This window comes from Aspergillus heteromorphus (genome assembly GCF_003184545.1).
Source record: "Aspergillus heteromorphus CBS 117.55 chromosome Unknown BO70scaffold_1, whole genome shotgun sequence".
Lineage (NCBI taxonomy): Eukaryota > Fungi > Ascomycota > Eurotiomycetes > Eurotiales > Aspergillaceae > Aspergillus > Aspergillus heteromorphus.
The window spans coordinates 1924647-1951642 of NW_020290406.1; the positions used below are offsets into that span (position 1 = coordinate 1924647).

A 26996-nucleotide genomic window follows, 5' to 3' on the forward strand; every position below is an offset into this window, starting at 1 on the left:
TCTGAGTCAACCAACACCCGGTGGGTTCGAGGAAGGATTTTTTTTTTTTGCTCCAGCCGCCAACCCCAACGGGCCAGTGACCACGAACCCCTTAGAACTGGAAGCCCACCCACTCCCTCCCTCCTAACTCCTAAACGGCTTGACCGGACGGAGCCCTTCCGCCCAGGGGTCTGGTCAGTCTGGTCAGTCACAGTAGCATCTGCCATCCATCCATCTGTACGGAGTATCAGTGTACGCAAGTCGTGCAGTCGATTATTGGATGGGTTTGCAGTCAGATGGCCTGGCATGATGAAAAAAAAAAATTAAATGGTCTGTCTAGACCCCAAGATACCATGCACTCTGCTCCGTCCCTAACCGACGACCCGGAGACTGAGAGGGGAGGGATCCCTCTCGCCCCGGCATGCATTCATCATCATCATCATCATCATCATCATCAGCGGCGGCAGCAGCAGCAGCATCATCATTCATCATCCCTCAAATTTCAACTTCCCTGCCAGATTATTATTACTATATTAAGCCGCGCGCCGGGTGCCGTCCGGGTGAGTCAGCCGGTCGGGTCAAACCATGGACGCGGCCTTCTGCTGCCGTTCTGGCCGCGGTCCTTAGCCTGCCTGCCTGCCTGCCTGTCTGTCTGTCTGTCTGTCTGCTTTGCCTGCTTAGTGCCTACAGGACTGACTGACTGAGGTAAAGTATCTACCGGTAGTGGTGTTTGTAGTCTGCTGGTCGGGCCATCGTCACTGGCGCTCTCCCCTTAAGCAGGCCCCCAAGGGAAAATACTACTCGTAGTAGGGGAAAATTTGAAAACTCTAAACTCCCACCCATGGGCTTGTTGTAAAGTAGCGAAGTAGATACATACACACCGTACATACTGTGACTGTCTGCATCCACTGGTCCCAGTTCCAGTTGTTTGTATGGAATCGTACTACATCACCATCGTCATTGGGCTTGTTCTGGTGGGTTCTTTGCTTCGTTCGATCGGGGTGGCTGTGATTGGGATTCATGGGTAAGGGTAAGGTAAGGTACATACCTAAGTGTCTAGTAGGGCCTTTCTTTTCTCTTCTCTCGTCGGGAGCACGACCTTCAACCTTCCAGGCAGACAGAATGATAGGTAATAAATCCCATGCCAATATTTTAGATTAAATCCATGATGATGGAGGGGGGAGTGGTTTTGAAACCTGATACACTTTTCTTACACTTTTCCCCGTGCCCATTCCGGTGTGTGTCTCCTCCTTGACCGGGGGGGGGGGGTTTAGTTAGCCTGGGAGGGAGGATCACAAGAGATGAAAAGAAAGAATTAAGAAAAAAAAAAAAAAAAAAAAGGCAAGGAAGGAAAAAAACCCACCCGGCCGACTGGACCACCGCCCCCGTAGGGAGTCCCATACGGCGGTGGTACGGGTATTAGGTTAGTCAGAGGTAAAGAGCAGGAAAGGGAGGGCGCCGAGGATCGTCACCTCGTCGACCCTCTCGGTCGCTCACTAGACAGCCGGACTAGAACTCGCTCTGACACCTCGGACCACTCAGCGCGCTCCCCTGCCTTCTCTGGCTCCCGGCTCGCCTCGCCGTTCTAATCCCTCTCCGTCTCTCTCTCTCTCTCTCTCTTCCTCGCCCTCTCTCCCTCTCTACTACTCTACTACTCCCATCCCCTCTCCTCCTCCTCTTCATCTTCCTTCTTCTCCATCCTCTCTCCCCTCCACACCTGTCCCTCCCCATCCCCCCCCATCTTCCGCTTTTCGTCGCCCTCAGTTTCCCTCAATTCTTCCGCCTCCCTCCCACCCATCCTACTCCTCCTCTTCCTCCCTTGTATTCAACGAGCTTTTCACTAAGTGTCGTTGTCGCCGTGGACCAGGGCCCCTCTCACCACGGAACGCGAGATTTTTTGTTTTTCTACCTTGACTCGTTGAAACCTAAGAAAAAAAAAGAAAGTCGAACGTCTCTCGCCCTCGCCGCCTTCCACTCTAACCGACCGCCTTTGGCTATCCTCATTGTCGAGCGTCTCCATTCACGTCTCCGGTGACCTGCCATCGTCCATTTCGCCGCCCGCCCTCGAACGAACTAGGAACGCCTCGTGTTCGATCAATTGTCCGCTCCAATACCCCCTCTCCGGAAGAAAAGGATCACCAGACTCGTGCCCTGCCCACAATAGGATCGCTTCTTCCCCCCGGCAAGGAACGCTCTTCCGAGGCACCCTTTGTCGCGACCGCTCCTTCCGCTCCTTTCTAATTTCGTGTTGTGGAATTGCACCTCCATGTTATCCTACTAAGAGACCTTCACTCCGCAAAAAACAGAGCCGCGGCTCGCAGAGCAAACGCTCTCCCCCCAGGACCAGGGCGTGTCGGACGTGTAGACGGTTCGTATCCGTGTCTTCTAAGGTCGTCGATTGTTTGCTCGTTGGGATCATTGCATTGTCCCATTGAAACCAATTTGCTGACTCGAGAATCTTTCTGCGCACAGCCCCCCCACACCGTCTACCTCCCCCGTCCTGAACTGGTTTTCTTCTTGCTTTTCTTTTTTTTTTTTTTTGCTCCCCACTATGCCGTCCTTCTTCGCTCCCGGCCTCCAGGGCCTGCCTCCCACTCCTCCCCATATCCTGAGCGGTGGCCGGATGGAACACGACCCGTCCTTCTACGTCCTCAACCCCTCTGCCGCGTTCCCGCCTCGCTACTCCCAGAACGGCTGTGAATTCATCGAGCAGTACTCCCAGTCGTCCTGCTACGCCAAGTCAGCAATGACAATGAATGCGCAGTCCGGTCTCAGCATGCGGACCGGCAGGGACATGGCCGCCGCTCACTCCGCGCTCAGCCAACCCATGTTCGGTCCCCTGGCTACCGCCAACGTTCTGCCCCCCATCCGCAACAACGTCCAGCTGCCCCCGATGGAGAGCGCCATTCCGCCCCAGTACCGCCGCCAAGACATGATGGTGCAGCAGCCCGAACCCCAGCGCAAGGAGGAAAAGGCCACCGGAGGTGTCGCCGCCCACTTGGATTATGAGATGGACCAGATGTCCGACTTTGTGGCTGAAATGGCCCAGGGAATGTATGCTTTGTACATCACCAAGATCAACCTTGCAGATATTGACTTCGCGCGAAGCGTCTACCCAGGAACATCGGTCCCGCCCCAGTTTCGGAAATACGTCTATCAGATTCTGTCGTCGACTCGCCTGCCGAGCTCGACCATTCTCCTTGGTCTCTACTACCTGGCCTGCAGGATGCGCATGTTGTCTTTGGCCAAGGTGTTCCACTCCGGCAGTGGCCAGGTGTACCGTATGCTCACGGTGGCTCTCCTCCTGGGAAGCAAGTTCTTGGATGACAACACCTTCCAGAACAAGTCGTGGGCCGAAGTCAGCAACATCCCGGTGAGCGAACTCAACTCGATGGAGCTCGACTGGCTCTTCGCCTTCGAATGGAAGATCCACGACCGCATCTACGACCAGCAGGATGGCTTTGCGTCATGGTTGTCCCACTGGGAGACCTGGCGTGCCAAGACCGCAGCCCGGGCTCAAGAGTCCCGCCACCCGTTGGCTCCCATCGACACGAATGTTCCCCGCAGCCACCGCGTGTCGAAGCCCCTCCTCTCGCCCGAGGGCCCCATCCCGCCCCAGTACCAGCGCAACGCCAACTACGAGACTTCCTGGCTCAACCCTGCAGCCTCGGAGTATTCGCCTCCCTCTGCGCCTCACACGGGCCCGAACACGCCTGACTATTACGCTGCTGGGCCGTGGTACACGCAGCCTCCACCACCGTACACCCGCACCTGGGTTCCGCCGCCGCAGCAGTACATTGCTTCGGCTCCGCGATCCCAGCCCCCGTCCTATCATCACACTCCCGCCTACGCGCTTCCATTCGCGCAGAGTGTCTGGACAGGCCACGGGTCATCCTGTGGTTGCCTGTACTGTGCCAAGCACATGGAGCACTACATGTGTACCAACCCGTTTGGTTCGATGCAGCCCATCGTGGCCTAGTCAGGGGACGCGCTCATCTGACTGCCCCCGACCGCGCTGATTGGGATACGTGTTCCTGCCCGTGTGATTCCCCTGCTTTCTTCTAGACCTTCTAGTTTGTTCTTATTTTTTTTTTTCTATTCTTCTGATGATACCGTGTCTCTTTCTTCGTTTTTTTCCCCGCATGACTACCCGTGTTCTTCAGTCGGTTTCGGTTGTGTCTGTTCGCTGAAAAGTACCCTCGGTCCTCTTTTTCTTTTGGTTCAAAAGCAAAAACCCAAAAAAAGTGTCAGACAGCGACATATCGGTGCGACACTATCTTCTCTTTTTCTCTTTTCTTGCTCCGATACGACCTGTGGCTATGGAACAGCCAACTGTTCGTGTCGAAAAGTTGCCCCAGGGATCTCTTCGGACTGGGGCCCGGAGTAAGATATCACGACAATTACGATTGTTTCTTTCGCGTCCTCGTCTTTGACTCGCCTCCGCCTTCTTCGCCTCTCTCTCTCTCTCTCTCTTCGTTCGATCTTTCCTCATCTTCTCCGGATTTGGGCATTTTTTGTGGCGACTGTTACTCATAGATTGTTTCCCTTGACTTTTGTCAATTTGGTACATTGGTTTCTTCTTTACCCACACTCCACTTGAGTCTCGTGGCGTTAATACCTTGTGTTGTTCGGTTTCTTCTATCCTTTGTTTTATTCTTTTTTTTTGCATCCATCTGTTCCGGTTGACAGATTCTTCTATTTTTTTATGATGCGACCAGAGTCCTGCCTCGGTGTTTGTCACTTCGCGTCGGAGGCTTACTCTTGGTTGTACAACACCTTTGTGCATCTGTTTTCTTCTATTTCCCATGACCTTTGTCTTGCATGTTTGCCTATTCGTCCCCAAGTGATTGGTGCGGCATTTGAAAAAAGTGATACTCCCCCCTTATGCCCCGTTTATTCACCCTTGACTCTCGTCCCGGTTATTGCACCTCTTGTGTGTTTTTCTTCTCTCTCTCCCTCTCTCTCTCATTCCATGAATGTAAGTTAGATTTACTATTCCATTACCAACCACAAGAAATCTGGGGAAAAAAAAGACATTTTTTTTGAGCGCCCTGGATGTTGCAGGGTTGTTTCTCTTCTTTCTTACTTTTACTTTGACTCTTTTTTTTTTCTTCCATATATCCATCCATTCATCTTCTGTCCGCTGTAATTTTCATCTTTTCTTTTTCTTACTACCCTTTCTTTATTATCTTATCGTTGTTGTTAACTCGGTGCTGGATACCTACCTACCTACCTACCTACTCACCTACCTTGTGATTGAAACTACCTAGATCAAACAATCTCACAAACAAACAAACAAACAAGCAAACTACAAAATACCTTTTGAATTGCAAAAAAAAAAGGAAAATAATATATATGTGGTTCTTTCTATGCAGGCTTTTTACGTAGTACTATACACCTGTATGTACGTACGTACGTTCGTACGTACGTACGTATGTATGTATGTATGTATGTAACTGGTGGTCGCGAAATTACGAAAGTAAAAAAAAAAAAGAATAACAAAGGTAGAAACAACTTCGCCCGGGTATATTGATTGATGTTAATGTTAAGGGAAGGAACGAAGAAGGAAGGGTTGGATGGATGGATGTGATGTGATCGGTCCGATCTGGCTTTGACCGTTGAAAGACTGACTTTGTCATACATCCCATCACAGGGAATATGGAAGGAGACTAGCCAAGCCAGCAAGGAATGAATAAAGGAGAGAGAAAGAGAGAGAGAGAAATTGTCGTCTCTAAGTTTAGATGTTATTCGTCATTGGCTTGGGTTGATCGATATGCAATTATGCAATTATGCATGTATGTGTGTATGTATGTATGGTTGTACGTATGCATGTACGGAAGGGTAGATGGGACGGATGCAAGGAGGGTTGCCTAATACACGCTCCCCTCGATGCTCTGATCATGACATCTTTCGGCTTCGAGATCGGCGTCCTCGATTTCGGTACCACTCTGCTCGTATTCATCGCTCTTGTGGTCGTGGTCATGGTCATAGTCGGCTTCATGTTCGTGCTCATCATGGTCATGGTCATGTTCATGTTCATGTTCATGTCGGTCGTGAAGATGGTCGTACTCGGGAAATTGATCATGATCGGTCTGCTGTGATGCTGAAGGATCGAGAGGTTCTGGTTCGTCTTCTAATCCGTCTTGATCGGCGTTGTCGTTGCTGAGGATGTTGGCGACGCGCTTAGTGAGGTTCCGACGTCCTGGGGTTGGGAGGTGGCGGTGATGATGGTTGTGGGATCGTGTGCGTCGTGGTCGGGCAGATGGCTTTCCGCTGCCTTCGTCATCGCCGTCGTTGTCTAGGTCTTGTGAGGGTCGGGATTGGTGAGAGTTGGAGATAGATCGGGGGCGGGTGTGGACGTGAGCTTGAGTCTGGATGTGAGCATGGTGGGTATAATGGGGGTGTGAGTGTGTGCTTGGCTGTGGCTTGTCTTCGCGCTCGTCTTCAGAGGGAGCCAGGCTGTTCGCGCCGCTAAGGGAGCCGCCGCCGTCGCGGCCGACGAGGTGAATGTAGGCGTAGTTGGAGCGTGGGGGGTGGAGGAGGTGGTCTTCGCTGTCGCGGTGGAAGTTGAGGAGGTCGGGGCGACGGGGAATGGCGCTAGGGATTGGACTTGGGGTCGAAGGTGGGGGAGGCTTCGAGGAGTTGGCACTTTTGTTGGATGCATCGGGTGTTGAGAGGGTCGACAGGGTGGCCTGGGTGGAGGTCGTGGTTGCGCCATCTAGCTGGACTCCGTGAAACCCGTACTGCTGAGACGGAGAGGAGAGGGTTTTTTCCAACGGCCTTGTGTCACTTGAGCGGTCTCCCAAGGCGGGCTCTGGAGCCCTGAGCATGTGTGGCTCTGCCTGGGTGGTTGTCTCAGTTGCTGGGGTGGAGTGGCCGTCGTGGTTCTCCTGGAATGGGTGGCCGTGGTTCACGTCATTTGTTGTCTTCTTGGGGTGAGAGTCATGGTGATGTTTTGGATGATCTGCCGTGTGTACGCGAGATGAGCGCAAGGAGTTCTTTCGTCGGGTGCTATGGTTGCACCCATCTGGACAACCGCCCCATTTGCGTCTGATAGGGATGGATGTCTCAGACTGTGTCAAATGTGCTGGGGCCAGCCCCTTGGTTGCTCGCTCATGCTGTTTCTCCTGCTCTTTCTCCTTCCTCAGATCGGACCACGTGCGTAGCTGGTTCTGAAGAACGTATTTCCCGTTGTCCGGATTGAGTTTCATGATCACAAACTCGCAGTGGTTGATATTGCGAAGATCTTCGAAGTACTCGACACTCCAGTGGTACCACTTCATAAGAAAGACCCGCGTCATCAACCCATGGGTGACAAGCACGCAGACACTGGCGAAGTCGTCCTCTCCGAACAGACGCCACAGCGATTCGTTGAACCCACTGACGCGGTCATAGGCGTCCGCGGCAGACTCGCCATTGGGGATCCGGTAGAAGAAGTGGCCGTAGTCTGCTCTCTCCAGCCACATACGTTCCATCTCCGCCGAGCATGGCTGGAAGTTCCCGAAGTCTTGTTCCCGTAGCCGGGGTTCCTCGTAGACCTTGATTGTATGTCTCGGGAACGGGGACGGAGCTGGGGAGTCCGAAGTTAGGGACTGAAGGATGCCCTCCGTCGTCTCTCGAGTGCGACGGTACGGTGAGGTGAAGAAATGGATAGTGTCATCTGGCCGCAGAAGCGCCCGCAGGTTGGAGCCGGCTTCCTGTGCTTGACGAAGGCCTTCGGGAGTGAGTTTAACCCGATGGTCGGGGACAGTCTGGTGGATTTCGCGGTTCTTGTTTCCTTCCGACTGCGCATGGCGGATCAAGATGATCATCTGGTGGAGACATCACTGTAAGCTCAGGTATATCTCAGGTTGAGAAAGGGAAACTCACCCGGGGTTTCCCCATGATTAGTAGTTGCTGCTGTAGCTTGTTGCATGCAGTACAAAGGAGAAGTGGGGGGGGGGGGGGGGGGGGATGGTGGGTGAGGGGGAAGTACAAGCGCTAGTTCCGAAGGGGGTAGCAGAGCAGAAGACAAGACAAGACCCCCACGATAACAGCGATGTGGGTCAAGAATATAGCTACTATCGGATCTCTACACCGACGGACTGAGCCTGACTTTGGAGGGTGAGGGGAGGAGGGGAGGAGGGGAGGAGGGAATGAGGGGAGGAGGGAGCCGCGATGGAAGATGGAAAGAGACGGATGGGTTTGCAATGCGGGCCCGCCATTGGAGGGAGCTGGGGGGGAAGGGCTGGATCGGGCTAGCGCGCTGAATGATGTCAGTTTCGTACTGTTCGGTAAGTTGGGTAACTTACTATCTACACATTTAGCCACCTAGTAGTAGACACAGAGTATTATGGAGCATTAGGGTAGGTAGGTAGGTAGGTAGGTAGGTATAGCTGTACTCCTTACAGCTACTGCCATACACATTTCCATCGCGAAGGAGCTTGGTGTGTTCACTGCCAACATTTCGCCAGTTGCCTCAAAGGCTGCCCGTATCGCATCGCCGGGCGGCCAACAAATCTGGCCCGTTCCTCTTTCCCCAATTGCTTCCCATCTCCTGTCGACCTTCCCCCCTCCCCTCCCCCGGGTCCCAGCCAAATCCCAGAGACACCAAACTCCAGCCATGGCCGACTATCTCTATGAGCTATTGACCCCTCGCTTGGCCTGCTCGACAGAGGCCTCCTCCACCCCCGCGACCCCGAACGCGACATCACCACGACCCAGTACCTGAATCGACTCCCCACCCTCTCCCTTCAAGCATTGCAGTCCACGGAGTCCCAGTCCCTGGCTCAGTCGTCCCATTCAACTCTCCTTTCTCTCCAGGCCTTATCCAATCGCTCGCACAAAGCTTTCGTGGCGTCCGCTGACAGCCTGTCCAACCTTCGCACCTCCATCCCCCAATTGACCCGTGATGCACACCAACTCCGCGATGCGATCCCGAGACTCGATGAGGAGACCGTTCGCTTCTCGTCCAAATACAGCAGAGCAGCAGAGAATGTTGCCCTGGAGCGCCGGAAAAAGGTGATGCAGCTGGCCCGCAATGTCGACCGGCTGTCCGATATCTTGGAGCTTCCGACGCTTCTCTCGACGGCTGTCTCGTCCGCCGCGGCCAGCTCGGGGGCCACAGGCAGCTCGACCACGTACTCCACGGCACTGGACTTATACGCACACATCAAACGCTTACAAACCCTCTACCCCGAATCTCCGCTCATTAAGGATGTGGTCTCCCAGGCGGAGGACGCGATGAAGGACATGACATCCAACCTGATCGCGGGCCTCCGGGCACAGAACCTTCGACTGGCCGCTGCAATGAGGACCGTTGGCTGGCTGCGGAGGGTGGCGCCGGAGCTAGATAACCTTCAGAAAGATGGATCGACGGGCTCTGGGGAGGGGGCCTTTGGCGCCATCTTCCTCATCTGCCGGCTGGCAAACTTGATAACTATGCTGGAAGCCCTGGATCCTCTCCGAGAGCTGGCCGATCAGGAGACGCAGCGCAGAACTCAGCATGCGGACCCAAAGAACGGCGCGACGGGAGCCTGGTCCGAAGGGCACCAGACGGAGAAATACTTGAAGCGGTATATCGAGATCTTCCGCGAACAGAGTTTTGCGATCGTCTCCCTGTACAAAAATATCTTCACCGCGGACCAGTCCGAATCCGAGCTCGCGGTGGCAGGGTTACGGGGTATCGACGCGCGAGTCAAAGCGGCCGTCTCGCGGCCAGCTCGCAAAGAAGATCCGCTACAATGCCTTCCCCCTGCCCTGGCAACCTTTCCCATGCACCTGATCCAGCTACTGACCGAGACTTTGCGCATGTATCTCCCCAACGTGCGGGACAAGAGTTCCCGGGAAAGTCTCCTGACGCAAGTGCTGTACTGTGCCGCCAGTCTCGGCCGGTTGGGAGGGGATTTTGGCATGATCCTGACCGAGCTGGGCGACGCGGACAACGACGACGAGGACGAGTTGGCCTACGAGTGGGAGGAGGTGACACGGAAGCACCGAGCCTTGGCAGGGCGATTGGAGCAGCTGACGGGCGGTGGTGCAACGGCGGGGGCCTCGTCCAAGGCAACCTTGCGAATTGCCTCACCCGTTTAGGAGATGGGGAATACCCAGGGGATTGTAAGACCATTACGACACCTCTTTCTCTCTTTCCCTCTTTCTCTCGTTCTCCCTTCATTGTCTTGGAGGGGATGGGCGCCTTTGTTCCCAAAAAGGGGAAGTCGGGACACCCGGGCCACTCTAACCCGAAGGGGGATGGCCGCCGCCGTCCAACGCTGTCCGTCGCCCGGCCGGACTTCTGGACCGTCCGTCCGTCATCCTCGCTCCTCCTCCTCTCCTCCCTCCTTCGACCCTCCCTCGACCCTCCCTCGACCCTCTTCGACACTTTCCCCCCCCCTTCTTCCTCCATTGGCATACTCTGCCTCTCCTCCACCTATATACCCCCCTCTCCGCTATATAGTTGCCGCTGCATGACCGGTGCTGGCTCCCCGGTCGCTCTGGCCCCTTCGACTGCCGCCGTCGCTACTGCTGCTGCTGCTGCTGTGTGACATTCTCCCTTGCGTGCAGTGATTTGCTGGCATATATACCCCCCTGAATGTTCGAAAAATAAAAGAAAAATAAAAGAAAGACCATACATATTATAGTGGACGCCCTCTTCGACCACCTCGACCACCGCCTCTCCCCTGTCTCCAACCTCCACCCCCGATGGCGGCCCCCGCTCTCTCCACCGGCGGATTGATCGATCCGACCAAACAAGCCGAGTACCCGATAGTCCTGGGCGACAGACTAGCCGGACGAAATGGCGCCTCTCAGTCGCCACTGGTCAACGTCCAGTATAATTATAAAACCAAATCTGCGACCGCGCGGCAACGAATCACCCGAAGCCGGCAATCCCGAGACCGCTACAATCTGACGATCACCGATAAAGCCCCGAGCACCGGCAACGTCCTGACCTACTCGTATCAAGGCAGCGTGGACCCTGCGCAAGCGGTCTCGGATTCGGGGGAACACAATCTGGTCTTGGTCTTCGATGCGGCGCGGAAAGTGTTTGTGTTGGAGCCGGTCGCAACGCAACTCAACTTCAACCTCCGCTCTGCCCCCGCAAAATCACAGAAGCAGGTGCTCGAGCAGCATGCACAGTTGCGGACACTGCAGGAGGATGACCATGGCTCGGGTGATGACCGGGCTTCCGACACGGCGAGCGGCAACGATGACGGCCCAGCCGATGACAGCAACCCTTACGACTACCGCCACTTCCTTCCCAAGGAGAGTGCTGACGATGAGAAGTCGGGCTCGGACAAAACACCGGAAATCCACTTCCACACCAGCAAGGTCGATACTCCATTGCTGCCCGCGACGAAACCCACCCCTAGCCCTCGACCCCGCCCGGAGAGCCGACCGACCCCCGTCCAGTCGAAGAAGAAACCTGAGGTTAGACAACCCAAGCCAACAGCCACCAAGGCGCGGCCCAAGTCTCCAGTTCGCACAACGCAGAAAGGCGAGGACCGAAAACCAAAGACAAAAGAAAAAGAGCCCCCGGCGGAGGCATCCAGGGCTCCCCCCCCTGAAATCGGCCCGGGTGCCGTGTCTGCTCAAACAACCGTTCCGTCACCAGGGTCGAACATTATCATCGACGGCGATCTCATCATCGACATGGGCTCTCCGCCCCCGTCTCGTCCCTTCAAGGTCAACCCTGCCCATTTCTCCTCAAACAACACCCCCGCGAATGGCGACGACGGTGATGACGATGAGGACGACGAGGACATCGAGGCCCTGCGGCTCCCATCTCCGGCTGGACACGGAGGGGCGCCCGCGGTGTCGGCAAACATGGGCCATGGCCCTGCGATCACGATGGACGATGAGGATGTTGATGAGGAGGATGATGATGATGCCTTGGCGGCCGAGATGGAGGCAGCATTTGAGGAAAGTGCACGGGAAGAAGAGGAGGCTCGGAGTCAGCAATCCCACTCGCACCCGGCGTCCCACCAGTATCATGTTGTTAGTGAAGACGAGAGTGATGTGAGTGAGGAGGAGTAATGTATGCTTCTGTTGTCGTTGTTACCTGTCGCATTTGTGTTGAATAATTATGCTGTGGTCTTTGAATCCGGTCTATATACAAGCATGGCGCCGTTTGGAGTTTTGGCATCAGGACGCGGCGAAGTCCTACAATGATCGATTATCAATTCTGGCGAGCGATGATACCATATTCGCTGTTCCAGTCACACTTCACACTTCACACTTCACACTTCAGACCTTGGTGTAATCTCCGTGTAATGCTCTACTGCTCGTAGTAACACCGGCGATCCGTCGCCGGAACAACAAATGATCCGGGGGCGCATCGTCATTGGGCGGCGGGAAGTCAAGAAAAACCACGGCTGGAAAGGAGCTGGCCCGGCCTTCTTCTTCCCCAGACTCAACGGCCTCAATCGATCCTCCCTCTCCACCCGCTTCTCTCCCACCGACCTTTTCGGTCTGCAAGCTCCTTCCGATCACTCTCCCCTCGCCGTCTTCCACCACCTTCCACCACCTTCCTCTCTGCTGTGGTGCGAGTGGCCTAGATCCCCCCCCCCCCGAAGAATCGGCTCCGATGCGATGCAGGGCCTCTTCCGCCATGATTAACACGCCCCGTTAACATCTCGAACCCCGGTGATATGTACTAAAAGTACGAAAGAGTTGCAGGAGGTCGATCCAATCCACCGGCCCAGCGTGATCTCCACACGCGGCTCCACGTCTTCACCGGATCCCGTCTCTTTCGCCCGCAAGCTCCTTTCCAACTCTTTCATTACCGCCCCCCCCCCCCGCCTCTGTTCTCCATTCGGACGGTGCTCTACGCCGCTAGAATTTGACCACCCTACAGAGTATCGAGAATTGGAATCAATATGGCGTCTCCAGCAGCCCGATCCGCCGAAATACCGCCGGTGCCTGCACCATCGAACCCCGTTCTCCTTGCGACACAGGCGCATTGGCTGTTCACCGATGAGGAGCTCACGCGGACACCATCGCAACTGGATGGCATGACCATGGAGGCCGAACACACGAGTCGCAGCAAGGGCGTCAACTTTATCTCTCAGGTGGGTCTCTTGCTCAGGCTACCGCAACTCACTCTCGCCACCGCCGCCGTCTACTTCCATCGATTCTACATGCGATACAGCATGGTTGATCTGCCGCAGCGGCCTGGGATGCATCCGTATACGACCGCGGCGACGTCGCTTTTCCTGGCTACAAAAGTGGAGGAGAACGTGCGGCGGATGAAGGAGCTGGTGATAGCGTGCTGTCGAGTGGGTCAGAAACAGCCCAACCTGGAGGTGGACGAGCAGTCCAAGGAGTTCTGGCGATGGCGCGACAACATTTTGGTCCACGAAGATGTCCTTTTGGAGGCGCTTTGCTTCGACCTGCAGTTGGAGCAACCGTACCGCATCCTCTACGACTTCATCTGTTTTCTCGGCATGCAGGATCACAAACCGCTCCGCAACGCCGCATGGGCCTTTGTCAACGATTCCGGATACACCGCCCTCTGCCTGCAGTTCACAGCCCGCACCATTGCGGCCGCCGCTCTGTACGCTGCCGCCCGGCATTGTGACATCGGGTTTGAAGACGACGTGCTCGGCCGCCCGTGGTGGGAGCAGCTCGATGTAGACCTGGCTCAGGTGCGTCGCGCGTGTGCCCGAATGGCCAAGCTCTATGAAAACAATGCGCTGCAGAAACGAAACCTGTACTACCTAACCACCCCCATCAGCGCAGACGAGGGTACTGAGAAGACCAGGATCCCGCACGCGGGCGGCCCGGCGGGCACTTCTGCGCATGAGGCGGACCTCGTCAACGGACGGAAACGCTCGAGGGAACCCGACGAGGAGACTCACGCCCACTCCTTCAACGACTCGATCGACTCGCCCAACCCAGACCCGAAATTGAATGGGGGACGATCCCCCAAGCGACCACGCAAAGATTCCGAGGGGGGCCCCCCCGAGAAGAATCCGACTTCCTCACACGGGCCGTCCACGGCGCCCGCCACCAGCGGAGGGCCATCATTCTCGCACGAGCGCCACTCTGCAAATGGACATGGCCCCCCGGTTCCTCCCTCGCATTCGCAGCCATACCCGCAGCCCCGGCACCCACATCCGTTACCACCCGCGCCTCGACCGTTCTCTCGGCGTGATAGTGGCAGCCGGCCCGAGGGAGTGAAACCTGGGATGCCAGTCGACCCCATCCAGCAACGGATCGACGAGATTGTGCAACAAAACATGCCTCCTCAAGGCGTCTCTGGCAGAACGGACCGGCGCCATCCAGATCGGCATCGTGGCGACCGAGATACTGAGCCCGACTCGGGACGACGACGGCCGTCCGTTTCCACCGGTGGCAGGCAACCGTCGCAGGATGAGCCTTCGCACCCGGAGCATTTACCTCCGCCACCTCCGCCACCACCCCCGGAAGAGGAGCCCCAACCCCCCGCGCAGCCGACGCCTCCCCCGGCGCCTGACCGGGACGATGAGGGCGGTGGCAGTGAAGAGGGCGAGTTATAGGGTGGTCACCTTCCTCTCCGCTCCTCCGACGAACCCCCATACCCCACCCCTCCCCGAGCCCAATCAACCACCCTCCCCGAGCCCACCGACGCTGTATCCCGCATGGGCCAGCGAAAACCAAGGACATTCGGCTGCGCAGGAAGGAGCCGCCGATACCTGCATACATACTTGTCCTCCTCACCGCGGAAATGCACGCACGCATTCCCCATTAACCTCCGACTGACGGCGGGCTGTTAAATGAACGAGGAGGCCGGACGGCCACGCCACATAACTTGCACGGGAGAGACAGATATCTGCGACGAACCCGACATGTAATTAATATCGATAAGCAGTTATTATTATCACTATTCCCATCGTCATTCTGTTGTCTTAGAGCGATCAGCATGGAAGAATTGGAGCCCCCAATCGGGGGATATGGAGGGGGGGGGGGGTGGGATTCCTCATGTATTCTTATTTACCACGCCTGCGGTTATCTATCTAGGTATCTCCCACCCGCAACATGCCTTGATCCGGGCCACGTAGACCATGCGCCTTATCGTATGTACCTACCTACTACCCGGATACTACCAGTCTACCACTACTACTCAGTATCTACTACTCAGTACTACTCAGTACTTACATATTCCTGGGGCGTCCCTTGCTGCGCCAACGGGCCGTCAACTTAGGGTCGCTACCGGTTGGTGGAAACGACATCCGGCTAGTCGTGGGCACTATGCCGCTAGGCCTGTTCGGGCCACGGGGGACCCCCAGACTGGCCGCATCGGGGATGGTGTGGTACGGACCCTTTACCCTTCTGGCTGCTGATTGGCTGTCGGGGGCTGCTGAATGCGTCTGAGACGGCCGGGTCTGGCCATTCACATTGACACTGCCTGGCAGGCTGGCAGCTGTCCGGACCTTCCTTTCCTGTCTTGTCTTGTCTTGTCCATCATTCTTTCCTCACCCACCACTCTCTCGACTCTGAACAATCGTGACAAATACTTCACCTCCTGCCAAATATGTTTTGGCATTCAATCTCCTGTCCCTGTCAACTTGTCGGAGGGGGGGAAAAGTGCAGTGCTTCGGATAATAAGTCCAGCATACTACTGCTGCACCCATGCATACCTGTCGAATGCCGTCGACTGCCGGATTCCTCGAGGGAGTGGCTGGCTGATGGCAGCTGGATCCGTCAGGCTGCCTCGTTCCATGGTCTCTCCCGCTGGAATGTTTGACATCACGACCCGCTCCGCCGCTCCAGCCTGTTGGGTCCTGCTTGACGGTTCTACACCATGTTGAATCCCGAGAATGCTCGTCCGGCAACAAAACCCTCCACGATGCCACGTTCGAAGCCACGGAGCCACCACCTCCCTGCTGTCAAAGTTCTAGACTACTGTCGGCGGTACAGTATGGAATCGGCTCCCGCGACGGACCGGCGACGAAGCTGTCGGTTCTGCCGCAGTCGCAAGCTGCGCTGCTCCGGCGCCAGCGTTTGCAGCGCCTGCAAGGACCGTCAGATCGAATGTCTCTACGACCAGGGCGGCCCCAAGGGCCGTCCCCGCGTCACTGGCGCTCGCTCGGGCCACCGTCCAGTCGCCAGGCAAACTGGCTCCGATCCCATCATGAAGCAGACCCCCTGGACCTCGCCCCCCAGTCCGTCCGAGACCGGGGCTGCCGGTCAGCTGTTTTCTCCGCGTCTCAAAAGTGTCGCCGAGGCGCTGCTGGAGGTCTCCACCGAGACCCGGGAGAAGCTGCATGGCCATAGCCTGGACGGCTTCCCCTTGACTCGCACCGGGTCGCTGCATCTGGGGGCGCCCAAGCTTGGTTATCGCGATCTCGTCATGGTCCTCACCCAGGATCTGGTGGATGCCACGGTGGCCCGGTTCAGCAGTCTCGACTGTCTCTCCTTCTTCCCCGACGAGGCTCAGTCCTGGAAACATTCCGGGGCGTCCACCCCAGACGGGTCGTCCAAAGCCTTCGAGCCCGCGCCACTCGCCGGGTACAACAGCTACCGCATCACCCAGCTCATCGACGTGTGGTTTGCCGCGCACCCGTTGTCAATCGCCCTCTCGAAGACGCTCCTGCTGCGCGCCGTCCGGGGCAACTCCTACGACCCTCTCCTGCTCGCGGTCATCCTGGGGGGCGCTCAGCTGGAACTCGGGGACGTGGAGGCGATCGCGGAATCCGAGAAACTCATGCGATGGGCCTCGTCGCGGCTGCAGTACATCTCGACCGCCTCGTCTGACCTCTCGACGGCACAGGCCCTGAGCTTGCTGGCGTGGCATGAAACGTGCCAGGGGAACGACCTTCAAGCGCTGGCGTACAGCATCTACGCCAATCGCACGGTGACGCGGCTCACTATGGACACCCTGGCGCGGTCCTCGCGAGACGTGCGGCAGATCAACGGCATCAACCTGGTGCAGATCGAGCTGGAGATGATGCATGTGCTCGGGTGGATGACGCTGGCCCTGATGGTATGGTATTTCACGCACCTGGAGATCGTGGACGACAGCCTACCAGCGCTGGCCATGATGAACGCCCACCCGCCCATGAACAAGCACGCCTCCCTGATCCTGCGCCTCGACAGGGCAGCAGACAACCTCTCCACCCTCCCCCACCAAAGCGCCTGGATCCAAGAGATCTGGACGATCAGCCACATCACCTCCGCCGTCGTGCACCTCAACTCCATCTGCCCGCGGCGGTCCAACGCCCCTGAGTCGCCACTCTCGCAGCAGAACTCCTGGCAAACCCAGCTGCACCAGCAACTTCGCAACATCCAGCTCTACAAAGTCGACCTGGGCAACCTCTGCGGCGAGGCCCGCGCCGTACTCGCCCGCAACGTGCAGATTATCGAGGCCAACATGGAGGACCGCGAGGCCCAGACCTGGATCCTAACCGCCTACCGCACGCTCCTCATCCACCTCCTCTTCCCGCGCATGGACATGGGTATGGGCATGGACGCCATCGCCGTCACGGTGGACCTCGTCCAGAGCCTCACCGACTGCATCTCCTTCTTTTCCCACAGCTTCCCCGTCCTCGCCAACCTCCCCTCCTCCACCGCCGCCCTCACCCCGTCCAGCACCCAGTCCTACGTCCGCTCCTACATGGCCGGTCTTGAGGCCTGCGGCAGCGCCATCGACACCCTCTTCTCCCTGTCCCACAAGCAATGGCAGTGCTGGGAGCCCCCTGTCCTCCAGGGCCTCGCTCGTCTGCTGGGGCTGGCCACGAAACTTGACTCGCTTTTCGCAGATGATACTCTCCTCACCGACTGGCGCTGGCGCACTGTCAAGGACCGGTTCCATCGTCTCTCGAAATACAAACAGGAACTCGATCTCCAACAATCCGTTCCACCCGTCTGGGACGGCATGACTGTTGTTACTCCTGCGGCTGGCGCTGCTGGCGCTGCGCCCGCGCCTGTGCCCCCTGCCGTTGACCACCGCAGATCGTCCTCGCTGACGGTGACGCTTCCCGCCCCAGATCCGGTGCATACCCCTGCCGTGCCGTTAGATTTGCCCTCGGTGCAGGTGCCTATCTATGCCAACACGCCGGGGGAACTTCCCTACGTCACGGGGTTTAGTACGGTGGATGCTGCGTTTCAATGAACCTTGTTCAGTGAGGCTGGTCATCCGATAGTGAGATCTTACTGTATCATCCAGATGTCTGTTTCAGCATAGACTATGGCCTCATACATGGTGAGAGCCTAGTTTTGCTCTCGCGCGGACAGACTCATGCCTCGAATTGATTAATTAATTCAGCTAGAGATAGCCTTCGGCTCTTATCACCTTCACGGTATTTCACCACTACCTTTTGCATGTCTGTATGTACAAGGATACATTCCCCATCCACTTACCTACATATTGATCTACAAATACCCAGTTTATTACGATCTTCTACCCACATTCTTATTTGAAGGTGCTTGTGCTCGACTTCAATACTAATTTCCCTTGTTGCTTATTTTCTATTCCCTACGTTTCTATTTTTTATTCCTATTTCCTATTTTCCTACTCTCTCTTCTCTTATCTTTTATTTCTTATTCCCTGTTTTTCTATTGTTATTTTTGTACTTTCTCTTTTACATTCCCTATTTTTCTTATTTCTTTTTTTCTATTTCATATTTTCTTATTTCCTATTTCAATTTTTCGATTTATATTTTCCTATTTCCCATTTCCTTTTCCACTTGTACTTGTACTTGCTCGTCAAGAGTTTAAGACCCTCTTATGTCTACTATCACTTTCATCCCTGATATTCGATATATCTCTCTCTTGAAATTATATCGTCACGTTTATCTGTCTGTTTCTATATTGCGATGGTCTATCTCACCATGATATATCACAACTACAGCAGTCTGTCTACCCCGGTAGAGAGCACAGAGAAGAAGAAGAAGAAGAAGAAGAAGAAGAAGAAGAAGAAAAATCAAAGAAGATAGAGAGCGATGGATGATAAATAGATGCATGCATGTGTGGATGAAGAATTAGCAATACACCTACCTACCTACCTACCTAACTATATAGTACCAGCTCATACCTTCCTCCTCATTCAATCTCTTATCCCACCTCCGTATACTCTGTAGCATAGAATAGATCGCTACATAGGGCCTACCAACCATTCCATTCATCATATGATACTGTTACAGAAGGGCTACTTACATACCTCATACAATCGCTACACCCTCATAAAATAGGATCCGTAAAAATACTCAACGCAAGTTACTAGACTAACTATATATATATATATATATATATATATAATATTAGCAAATTATCCCTATACAACAGTATTGGTTACCTACCTACTAGGTGGCCATCATGGATTCAACTTGGGTTATACAGAAATATCCTCGCTGGTCCTGGGAGTGTACACTCTCACTCTCACCCTCACTCTCACTCTCACCCTCACTCTCACTCTCACTCTCACTCTCACTCTCACTCTCACTCTCACTCTCACCGCCCACCTCCGCGCCCCCTAAGTGCTAACTAGTTAAGTAGGTCTAGGTCTAGTTAGATCTAGATCTAGGCCTAAGGCCTAGGTTAGCCAAGGCCTACTTACTAGTTAAGTAAATAAGTATGTACTTCTACCCCCGTATAGATACTAAGATAGATACTACCTCACTAACTAGTCTTGTCGCCGGCGTATTGCTGCTTAGGCGCTTAGCTCGACTCAACCCCGTCACGTCACATCTTACTACTTATACTCCCCTCGCACGATGAGAGTAGTTATTGCCAAATCATCCGTTTCCCTCTTGGATTTTTCCTTTCCTGCCTTTTTCTCTTATATAGTACTCATATACACATGAATAGATACACATGCACATGCACGTGCACGTACACGTACACGTACACGTACACGTACACGTACACGTACACGTACACGTACACGTACACGTACACGTACACATACACATACACATACACATACACATACACACATGCAGCCAGCCAGACAGACAGACAAAAGACAGACAAAAGATAAAAACAAAAAGATAATGAAGAAATGATGATTGGCGCTGCCCGGAATCGAACCGGGGCTGGCACGGCCACAACGTGACGTCATACCACTAGACCACAGCACCTGTTGTGATGGCAGAGGGTCTGGTTACTGCGTTATAGGGTAAGTGTTCTGTCATGACTGCATAGGCAAGGGGAGGGAGGGAGGGAGGGAAGGGGGGTGTGCTGAGTATGGACAAAGAATGGTAGGTATGTAGGTATGAATTGTATGATATGCGTCATGTTTATATTAGTATAGTATGGTATATGTATCGGTAATCGGTAGCAGATCTACTTTACTCTAGTTTAGTCTAGTCTAGTCTACTTACTATATATACGCTACTTTAGTCTGATCTACCCTAGTGTACTCTAGTGTACCCCTCCGCACTATCTGGTACTTCTCTAGAATGTCCTCGTCCTCGTCTTCACACACCCCCATTTACATCCCCCAACAACCAATTCATCTCCCTCCCCACCAGATGCGCCTCACCCAAGACACCCTTCAGCACCAACACCAGCTCATCAACCGTACCCAGGAACCCGAAGTACGCGCTCGCGGCGACACAGAACCGCCGGTACCCTTCATCGCGGATCATCTCGCTCGAGATGATCTCGCCGGAGCGTCCGCACGCCCAGTTCTCGACCGCCTGCTTGACGAGCGGAGTGGGGAGGATCTCGGGCAGGGCGTCGCCCGTCTTCAGGGCCTGTTCGCAGATGCCCATGACGGCCATGACTTGGCCGATGACGCGGTGGTCGCGGAGGCCTGTCTGTCGGGCGAGTTGGTCTTGGTATTCGTGGGGTAGGGAGGCGGAGAGGAGGAGGAGACGGGCGAGGTGGCGGTTGAGGCTGCGGCAGATTCGGTTGACTGTGGCTAGGGAGGCGCTGTCGAAGCGGGAGCTGGAGAACTCGAATTTGAGGAGCCGGGTGGGCCCGTCAAGCGCGACGAGCGATTCGGCAAGTTGCAGTGCGAGAGGCTCGGCGAGTTGGCGGCCTTCGGTGGTGCCTTTGGCCCAGACGGAGAGGAAGAGCGCGTAGTGTGTTGAGAGCGTGCGGATGGATCGGGAGAGGCTCTTGCAGATGTGTCGTGATGCGGAGGGGGGCCGGGGGAGGAGCTGGGTGATGGCGGACGCGGCGACGCCGACGAGGACCAGCACGAGACGGCGCCAGAACACGTTGTAGCCGACGCCCGGGTTGCCGTATTGGGGGATGTGGCTGGGTGGGTTAGTTGGGTTGCGGTTGCGGTTGCGGTTGAGAGGGAGGAGAAAAACTCACGTATCGTCGTAGCTATATGCGATGACGAGCAGGAAGGTGGCGGCACCCATGATCCCTCCCTGGAGCAGAAGGGGTGGCAGGTACAGTCTCACCCAGACCAGTATGAGCAGCATCACGGCGGTAATGGCGGCCAATCCGTACGGATTACCCGGCCCGTTCGCAGAGCCAATATACCAGGTCAGCAGGCCCAGCACGCCACCGATCACCGTCCCGGTCAGTCGCGAAATCACGGAGAAAGTGAAGTCGGCCATATAGACGAGCAGTCCCGTCTGACCCATGATCAGCGCCCACAGGCCCTTCTCGCGGAAGTAGAAACCCGCGCTGCTCGGGATCGCGCTGGGGATGCCCAGAGCGATGGTGACGACGACCATACGCAGGCCATAGAGGCCTTCGTCGCAAGTAAACCAGTGGTAGGTGCCCAGGATGGCACGACTGATGGGATGGCGTTGTCGGGTGCGATACCCACGCGTGGCCCGCAGCCTTTCCTGTGCGCTTTTCGTGACGTCGTCGACGCTGTCGCGGTCGGGGTCGTCCTCCGTTGGCTGGGACCCTGGCGCTTGTACTTCCTTCTCGGAAGCCCAAGCCGCGGCGTATCGGAACCGGGTGGGCCAGTAGATGCGGACTTTCGTCGATTGCTGGAAGGCTTCGGATACTCGGACGAGGAGGGCCTCGGTCTTCTGCATTGAGTTGGAGATAAGCTCCTCGAACACCATCGCGAACATGAGGGGCCGGAAGTGACTGGGCTGGTCGCCCATGCGGTTTTCCTGCTCCCTGATCAAGATCTCACTGATGCTGTTGATAAAGGTGGCCCGGGCCTGACGCAGGTCCTCGAGGGCACCATCGCAGCGCTCCTGCAGCTGCTCGCGTTCGGCCTTGGACGGCCGTCCGAACCAGCGTCGACAGTTTACTACATGGATGCACTCGCGGACCGCGTCCAGGCCTTTCACGCAGACGTCCACCGCCGTGGTGCTTGTTTTCCGAAGCTCCCGGAGGACCTCTTTGCGCAGCGGGTGGCTGTCCGGGTTGCGGAATCCATGCAGCAGCTCCGCCAACTGCGAGAGCTGGTGCGCGCCGACCTCGCGCGTCCGCTTTTCGTCGTCATCGTCGGGCTTTTCGTCTATATACTTCCGAAGCACATCCTGGCTCAACGCCTCACCCGCGACCCTGCCGATGTGAAATTCCAAAAGGGAGAGGATAGCCGCGAGGGCATCTCGCAAGGGATCCTGGAAGGAAGTGACATCTTCTGCTCCCCAGCATCCGACGGAGAAATCCAGCGGCAAGAAGGCCAGCGCGGGCCCCATGCTTCGGTACTTCTGTATCACGAGCGTTTGGGCCATGCGGAGCTGTTCCGGGTCGCGCTGCTCCTCATCCGTGCCGAGGGTCTTCACCGTGAGCGCCAGGGGGGCTTGAAGGAGCTTGATGATGTCCTCCATGCTATCCAAAACCACATGCGACGTCGATTGGGGAAAGAAGAGCACCGAGCACGCCACGCCGACTCCAACTCCGATCAACGCCGGTTTGACGAGCGTCAGGGGCAAAGTGCCAGAGAACGAGGGCAGAAGGGGCGTATAATTGAGGAAGAGATCGGAGATGATGATTCCAAAGATGGACGTGAAGGCTGCTTTGGGGTTGCTCGCCCGAAGACGCGCCTGGTCTGTCAGTCTGGGCACTGCAATTGGCAGTGGAACAACCTACCATGAGATAGATGAAGACGCAGAGGAGACAGAAGGTCACGGCAGTGACGCGGGCATCCAGCATATACCCGTCGTAGACCAAAATTTTGGCCAGGTCGGAGACGGACAGGGTCGAATTCTGGGCCTGGGCCACGGCAACCTTCTCCAGCGCGAGCAGTCGGGCCTGCGTTTCGGCGGCGGGTCTGGCGGCCATGGCGGCTTTCATGGTTATGACACCCCATGCCCAGGCCAGAAAGATACCGATCAAGAGGGAAACCGCCCCCAGGAGATAGATGAAAAGGATGCCGGAAGGGGGGAGGAACATCAAAACAAGACTGTCCGCAGTCAGTATGTCCCAGCGCGGTGGTTACGGGACGGATGGACGTACCCTGCAAAGAAGGTGGCGGTCCCGATGGTCCTCAGCGAAGGATAGATGAAGATCAACAGGCAGGCCACCCAGGCGGCGACCCAGCAGCGGAAGAAGACCTTGAGGTCGCGCGCATTGAAATGATCGAGAAAGGGGGGGATGCGACGCTTCTTCGTCTTCTCCGTCGTCTTCTTCTTCTCCTCCTTCTCCTCCTTCTCCTGGATGGCCGGGGGGATGGGAATCGCATCCGCATCCACCTCTGCCTCGGGGGCAGTAGTCCTGTCGGCCATGGCAATGGCGTGAGGATTATCTACCTAGAGAAATGGAGTGGACATAAGTATAGGGGTAGGGGGGGAGGGGGAAGGAATGCAAGGGATACGGGAGGAGGATGAGGAATGCAGAGAATAGCTAGAGGATCGAGATAGGAGGGTGACAGGCACGTTGCCGGCGTCAGCATCGCCATCGAGCCCGATCAAGTCCTTTTTATGATTTTGACTGGTCGGCCACGAGGGGCCCGAGGGAGGGCGAGGGACCGGCCCAGGAAGGGCGATGATTGCCCTGCGAGATTCGCTAGATCGGATGATCGTTCCATGGGTGCAACGCCTCGGCTGAGGGATGGCTTGCTTGGCTGCTGGAAGTGGAATGTCTTCCGCATCGGTGGAGAGGGGAGGAGAAGAGAAGAGAAGAGTGGAGTGGGAGTGGAGTAAAGCTCGAGGGAGTTGCAAGTTGCAAGTTGCAAGTTGCAACCAAACCAACTTCTACTCCTCCCGTACTCCCGTACTTGGCGACGACGCTGCCCAGTTATGCCGTCAATTACATAATTATGCTGGTTGGCAGTGCATAGTAATACATAGTACGGAGTCAATATCCAATCACACAGACCTGCAGCTGGTTGGTCACTCCCGCCGTGGAAAGTACCAGTAACACCGCTGTAAACTGCAAACTGCAAACTGCAAATAACACCACTGCACAACCAACGCTCTCTCATTGCTGACAACCATGGAGTATTCTATCTATCTCTTTCCAACATCGGGACTCAGACCAGGAAACCTCTACATCTACACCCCAATCCCATTATCCAGCAAACTGCTCGAAGCCACAAAGCTAAACCCGCCAAAGAGATCCGCCGTCTCGCCCAGTCCGTCGTGGCCCGTCCGCAGCCCCCCCGAGCGCGCCGCCGCGTAGTGCTCGTCGAAGCTGTGCACACGCGGGCTCAGCGGCAGTCGCGTGAAGTCCGCCGAGAAGTTCTCCGCCAGCGCCGGATCGGTCACCACCGGGTTGATGGGGGGCGCCACCTCCCGCCGCTCCAGCGCCTTCCAGTCGATCTTGCGGAAGAACCGGTGGTTCTTGATCGTCTGCAGGTCCTTGGGCATGTGGTATCCCAGCCGCTTCGACGGTTCCTTGCGCAGCAGCCGGATGAGCAGGTCTTTGGCGTCCGGGCCCAGGAAGTACGGCAGCGTGAGCTTCTGCTTGAGGATCTTTTCCTGCAGCTTGGCGTTGTTGTTCGCTTTGAAGGGGGGCGACCCCGTGAGGAGATCGTAGCCCAGCGCCCCGAGGGACCACCAGTCGCACGCCTTGCCGTACGGCTTGGCCAGGATGACCTCCGGCGCCATGTACTCGATGGTGCCGAGCGAGGAGTTGCAGCGGTCGTCGTCGTCCAGGGCGATTTTGCTGAGTCCGAAGTCCGTCAGCAGCAGATGGCCCTCGTTGTCCAGCAGGCAGTTCTCCGGCTTCAGGTCGCGGTAGATGACACCCACGTTCTGGTGGAGATGCTCGAGTGCCAGCACCATCTCGGCCATGTAGAACGCGGCGGCGTCTTCGTCGAACATGCGCTCCAGAGCCAGGTGTGTGAACAGCTCGCCGCCCTCGGCATACTCCAGGATCAGGTATAGCTTCTCGTGGTCCTGGAATGCGTAGAAGAGTTTGACCACGAACGGATGGCGGTTGACGCTCTCGAGAATCATGCGTTCGGTCTTGGTCTGCTCGACCAGTTTCTTGTGGACGGTGAGCGATGCCTTGCGGAATTGCTTCTGCGCGTACAGCTTCCCGGTGAGCACGTGGCGCACCAGCAAGACCGTCCCGAACGACCCCTTGCCCAGGCAGAGCAGCGGCTCAAAGTCATCGGTGGTCATCTTTCGGCACAACCGAGTGCGCATATCCCGCACACTCGACGTGTTCTGCGAGGTCTCCTCGGCGGCTGCATCCGCGCTGACGTAGTCGTGCTCCAGGGGCACCTCATAGCTGGTCAGAACCTCCGTCTGGTCACTGTCCGAACACACACTGGCGTTGCTGGGGGTCTCTGAGCGGAGGCCAGACCGGGACCCATTCCCATTGCCAGTGAGGCTCATCGAATCGAGTTGCAGCTTCAAGGCGCTCACTCCACAGGCCGCCGCCGGCTGTATCAACGGACTACCTCCATTCGCCCCAGCCGGTGCTCGCGGCCGCGAGCTGGGTGCACGGGAACTGGCAGCGGACATGTCCGAGTCCTCATCGCCGGAGCCGCGCGGGGTAAACCCACGCACAGTGTTGATAACGGGGGCGACCTCATGGACGGCGTGCTTTTTCTTCTTCTTACGTCGGTCGGCCTTTGCCGCCAGCGGGTTCGCGTTCAGCTCCGGCGCTGGAAAGGCATTTCCGTGGACCGCGAGTCCCTTGGTCATCGGGCCCTGCGTGCGCTGGGGACTGCGGGCACTCGTGCGACATCCGGCATCCTGGGGGTCGTGGAAGGTGGTTTCCTTGTACGAATGTGACATGTCGGCCTGCGGGCTAAACACGTCCCCGACCGAAAGGTCATCCTGCCCGGTATGCGCCGAGGTATCCATTCTGTCGTAGTCTTCCATGGGCCTCTCCTGTAGATAATCTAGTCCGTTACGGCGTCCGACGAGAGTGGCGGTAGCACGATGCGTAAGCCAAAGGTAGTCAGATGCGCCCAGGCATCGACAACAACTCAGGGGCAGGTCGATCTGTGAATCTAAGGACGCACGGAGAGAAAATTAGGTTTCGAAGCCTGACACACCACACCCACTTCTTGCGTAAGGGGCCCTGAGACTATCACCCAACGTACACTATCTGTATGGCAAGCAATCCGAGATGGTCACCCACCCGGCAGGGAACGCTACCAGGAAGCCCGAGGAAACCGTCGGGGATCGCGCCGATTTACCGTCCGCCCTTCTTCAGGACGGACCATGGACCCTTAGCCAGATCACCGTGTCGGAGATGACGGGGTTGGACGACACGGCGTGGGAGCCAGTCGAGGAGGGCGTATCGAGGGACAGCGAGTCCGAGTCGAGAGCCGTCAGCGAGAGAGCGCGGGGATAGGCAGAGCAGCCAGCGGAGTGGATCAGAACGGAAGACGAAGAAAGCGTGGGCAGCACAGACAGGCACATAGAGGAGCGGTCGTGAGGTGGAAGAAGGCGAAGATGGAGAGATTAAAAAGTCCTGGAGACTTTGCGTGGAAACAAAGGCACAGCGAGGGAGCAGCCGAGGGGAGAAAGGACGGAGGACCCTTTTGAAGAGGGGGGGGGGAAAACAAGGAATAAGAGGGCGGAGGGAAGACGAAGAAGTGTTATTGACGGACGGTTAAGGCTGAGCGCCTGAGGCTGCCCGGCCCGCGCTGTTTTTTCGCCCGCTACGGGCCAATCAGCGGTCGCCGGTGCTAAGCGACGCTAGTCCCGATGGGGACGGACAGCTTCACGTGTGGCGGTCATTGGATGGAATCATGGATGGCCCCGGATGCCCCAATCGGGTAATATCCA

The 26996-nt window shown here is 56.4% G+C and overlaps 10 protein-coding genes and 1 non-coding gene across 11 annotated transcripts; 6 read left to right on the top strand and 5 right to left on the bottom strand.

The window, feature by feature from the left end:
- Positions 1 to 37: 37 nt before the first annotated feature.
- BO70DRAFT_14554 (uncharacterized protein) lies at positions 38 to 745 on the top strand. Its single transcript, XM_025538158.1, has one exon. The coding sequence runs from the start codon at positions 276 to 278 to the stop codon at positions 681 to 683; it is 408 nt and encodes a 135-aa protein (XP_025404333.1). The 5' UTR covers positions 38 to 275; the 3' UTR covers positions 684 to 745.
- Positions 746 to 2530: 1785 nt separating this feature from the next.
- On the top strand, positions 2531 to 3958 carry BO70DRAFT_384082 (putative cyclin-like protein (Clg1); the record flags this gene model as incomplete). Its single annotated transcript, XM_025545627.1, has 1 exon — positions 2531 to 3958. The coding sequence occupies one exon, from the start codon at positions 2531 to 2533 to the stop codon at positions 3956 to 3958; it is 1428 nt and encodes a 475-aa protein (XP_025404334.1).
- Positions 3959 to 5507: 1549 nt separating this feature from the next.
- Positions 5508 to 7879, bottom strand: BO70DRAFT_357730 (acid phosphatase DET1). Its single transcript, XM_025542106.1, has 2 exons — positions 7849 to 7879; positions 5508 to 7790 (listed from the first exon to the last, which is right to left on the bottom strand). The coding sequence occupies exons 1-2, from the start codon at positions 7861 to 7863 to the stop codon at positions 5850 to 5852; spliced, it is 1956 nt and encodes a 651-aa protein (XP_025404335.1). The 5' UTR covers positions 7864 to 7879; the 3' UTR covers positions 5508 to 5849.
- A 352-nt stretch (positions 7880 to 8231) lies between these two features.
- BO70DRAFT_402694 (Dor1-like family protein) lies at positions 8232 to 10092 on the top strand (the record flags this gene model as incomplete). The annotated part of the gene is made up of 4 exons (XM_025547024.1): positions 8232 to 8252; positions 8286 to 8328; positions 8370 to 8405; positions 8603 to 10092. The coding sequence occupies 4 exons, from the start codon at positions 8232 to 8234 to the stop codon at positions 10048 to 10050; spliced, it is 1548 nt and encodes a 515-aa protein (XP_025404336.1). The 3' UTR covers positions 10051 to 10092.
- A 567-nt stretch (positions 10093 to 10659) lies between these two features.
- BO70DRAFT_391991 (uncharacterized protein) lies at positions 10660 to 11991 on the top strand (the record flags this gene model as incomplete). Its single annotated transcript, XM_025546258.1, has 1 exon — positions 10660 to 11991. The coding sequence occupies one exon, from the start codon at positions 10660 to 10662 to the stop codon at positions 11989 to 11991; it is 1332 nt and encodes a 443-aa protein (XP_025404337.1).
- Positions 11992 to 12756: 765 nt separating this feature from the next.
- On the top strand, positions 12757 to 14806 carry BO70DRAFT_357733 (putative cyclin). Its single transcript, XM_025542107.1, has one exon. The coding sequence runs from the start codon at positions 12834 to 12836 to the stop codon at positions 14472 to 14474; it is 1641 nt and encodes a 546-aa protein (XP_025404338.1). The 5' UTR covers positions 12757 to 12833; the 3' UTR covers positions 14475 to 14806.
- Positions 14807 to 15856: 1050 nt separating this feature from the next.
- Positions 15857 to 18049, top strand: BO70DRAFT_367680 (fungal specific transcription factor domain-containing protein; the record flags this gene model as incomplete). The annotated part of the gene is made up of 2 exons (XM_025544578.1): positions 15857 to 17818; positions 17972 to 18049. 2 exons carry the CDS (start codon positions 15857 to 15859, stop codon positions 18047 to 18049), a joined length of 2040 nt encoding a protein of 679 aa, XP_025404339.1.
- Positions 18050 to 19944: 1895 nt separating this feature from the next.
- BO70DRAFT_t23 lies at positions 19945 to 20015 on the bottom strand. The gene has a single exon. It is a non-coding gene; the product is annotated as a tRNA-His (tRNA).
- Positions 20016 to 20167: 152 nt separating this feature from the next.
- BO70DRAFT_357736 (uncharacterized protein) lies at positions 20168 to 23950 on the bottom strand. The gene is made up of 4 exons (XM_025542108.1): positions 23263 to 23950; positions 22897 to 23209; positions 21202 to 22850; positions 20168 to 21141 (listed from the first exon to the last, which is right to left on the bottom strand). The coding sequence occupies exons 1-4, from the start codon at positions 23529 to 23531 to the stop codon at positions 20355 to 20357; spliced, it is 3018 nt and encodes a 1005-aa protein (XP_025404340.1). The 5' UTR covers positions 23532 to 23950; the 3' UTR covers positions 20168 to 20354.
- A 220-nt stretch (positions 23951 to 24170) lies between these two features.
- BO70DRAFT_357737 (AGC family serine/threonine-protein kinase) lies at positions 24171 to 26372 on the bottom strand. The gene is made up of 2 exons (XM_025542109.1): positions 26306 to 26372; positions 24171 to 26212 (listed from the first exon to the last, which is right to left on the bottom strand). Exon 2 carries the CDS (start codon positions 26061 to 26063, stop codon positions 24300 to 24302), a length of 1764 nt encoding a protein of 587 aa, XP_025404341.1. The 5' UTR covers positions 26064 to 26212; positions 26306 to 26372; the 3' UTR covers positions 24171 to 24299.
- On the bottom strand, positions 26134 to 26759 carry BO70DRAFT_357738 (uncharacterized protein). The gene has a single exon (XM_025542110.1). It carries the CDS (start codon positions 26625 to 26627, stop codon positions 26415 to 26417), a length of 213 nt encoding a protein of 70 aa, XP_025404342.1. The 5' UTR covers positions 26628 to 26759; the 3' UTR covers positions 26134 to 26414.
- Between the last annotated feature and the right edge of the window lie 237 nt (positions 26760 to 26996).

What these genes read in the sequence shown, in the direction of transcription:
- BO70DRAFT_14554 (XM_025538158.1), top strand. Translation starts at nt 276, where the DNA reads ATGGCCTGGCATGATGAAAAAAAAAAATTAAATGGTCTGTCTAGACCC.
- BO70DRAFT_357733 (XM_025542107.1), top strand. Translation starts at nt 12,834, where the DNA reads ATGGCGTCTCCAGCAGCCCGATCCGCCGAAATACCGCCGGTGCCTGCA.
- BO70DRAFT_357738 (XM_025542110.1), bottom strand. Translation starts at nt 26,627, where the DNA reads ATGTGCCTGTCTGTGCTGCCCACGCTTTCTTCGTCTTCCGTTCTGATC.
- BO70DRAFT_357737 (XM_025542109.1), bottom strand. Translation starts at nt 26,063, where the DNA reads ATGGATACCTCGGCGCATACCGGGCAGGATGACCTTTCGGTCGGGGAC.
- BO70DRAFT_357736 (XM_025542108.1), bottom strand. Translation starts at nt 23,531, where the DNA reads ATGGCCGACAGGACTACTGCCCCCGAGGCAGAGGTGGATGCGGATGCG. An exon ending in GCGTCTTCATCTATCTCATG is followed by an intron (nt 22,851 to 22,896) that starts GTAGGTTGTTCC and finishes CTGACAGACCAG; the next exon opens with GCGCGTCTTCGGGCGAGCAA. An exon ending in GCATATAGCTACGACGATAC is followed by an intron (nt 21,142 to 21,201) that starts GTGAGTTTTTCT and finishes TAACCCACCCAG; the next exon opens with CCACATCCCCCAATACGGCA.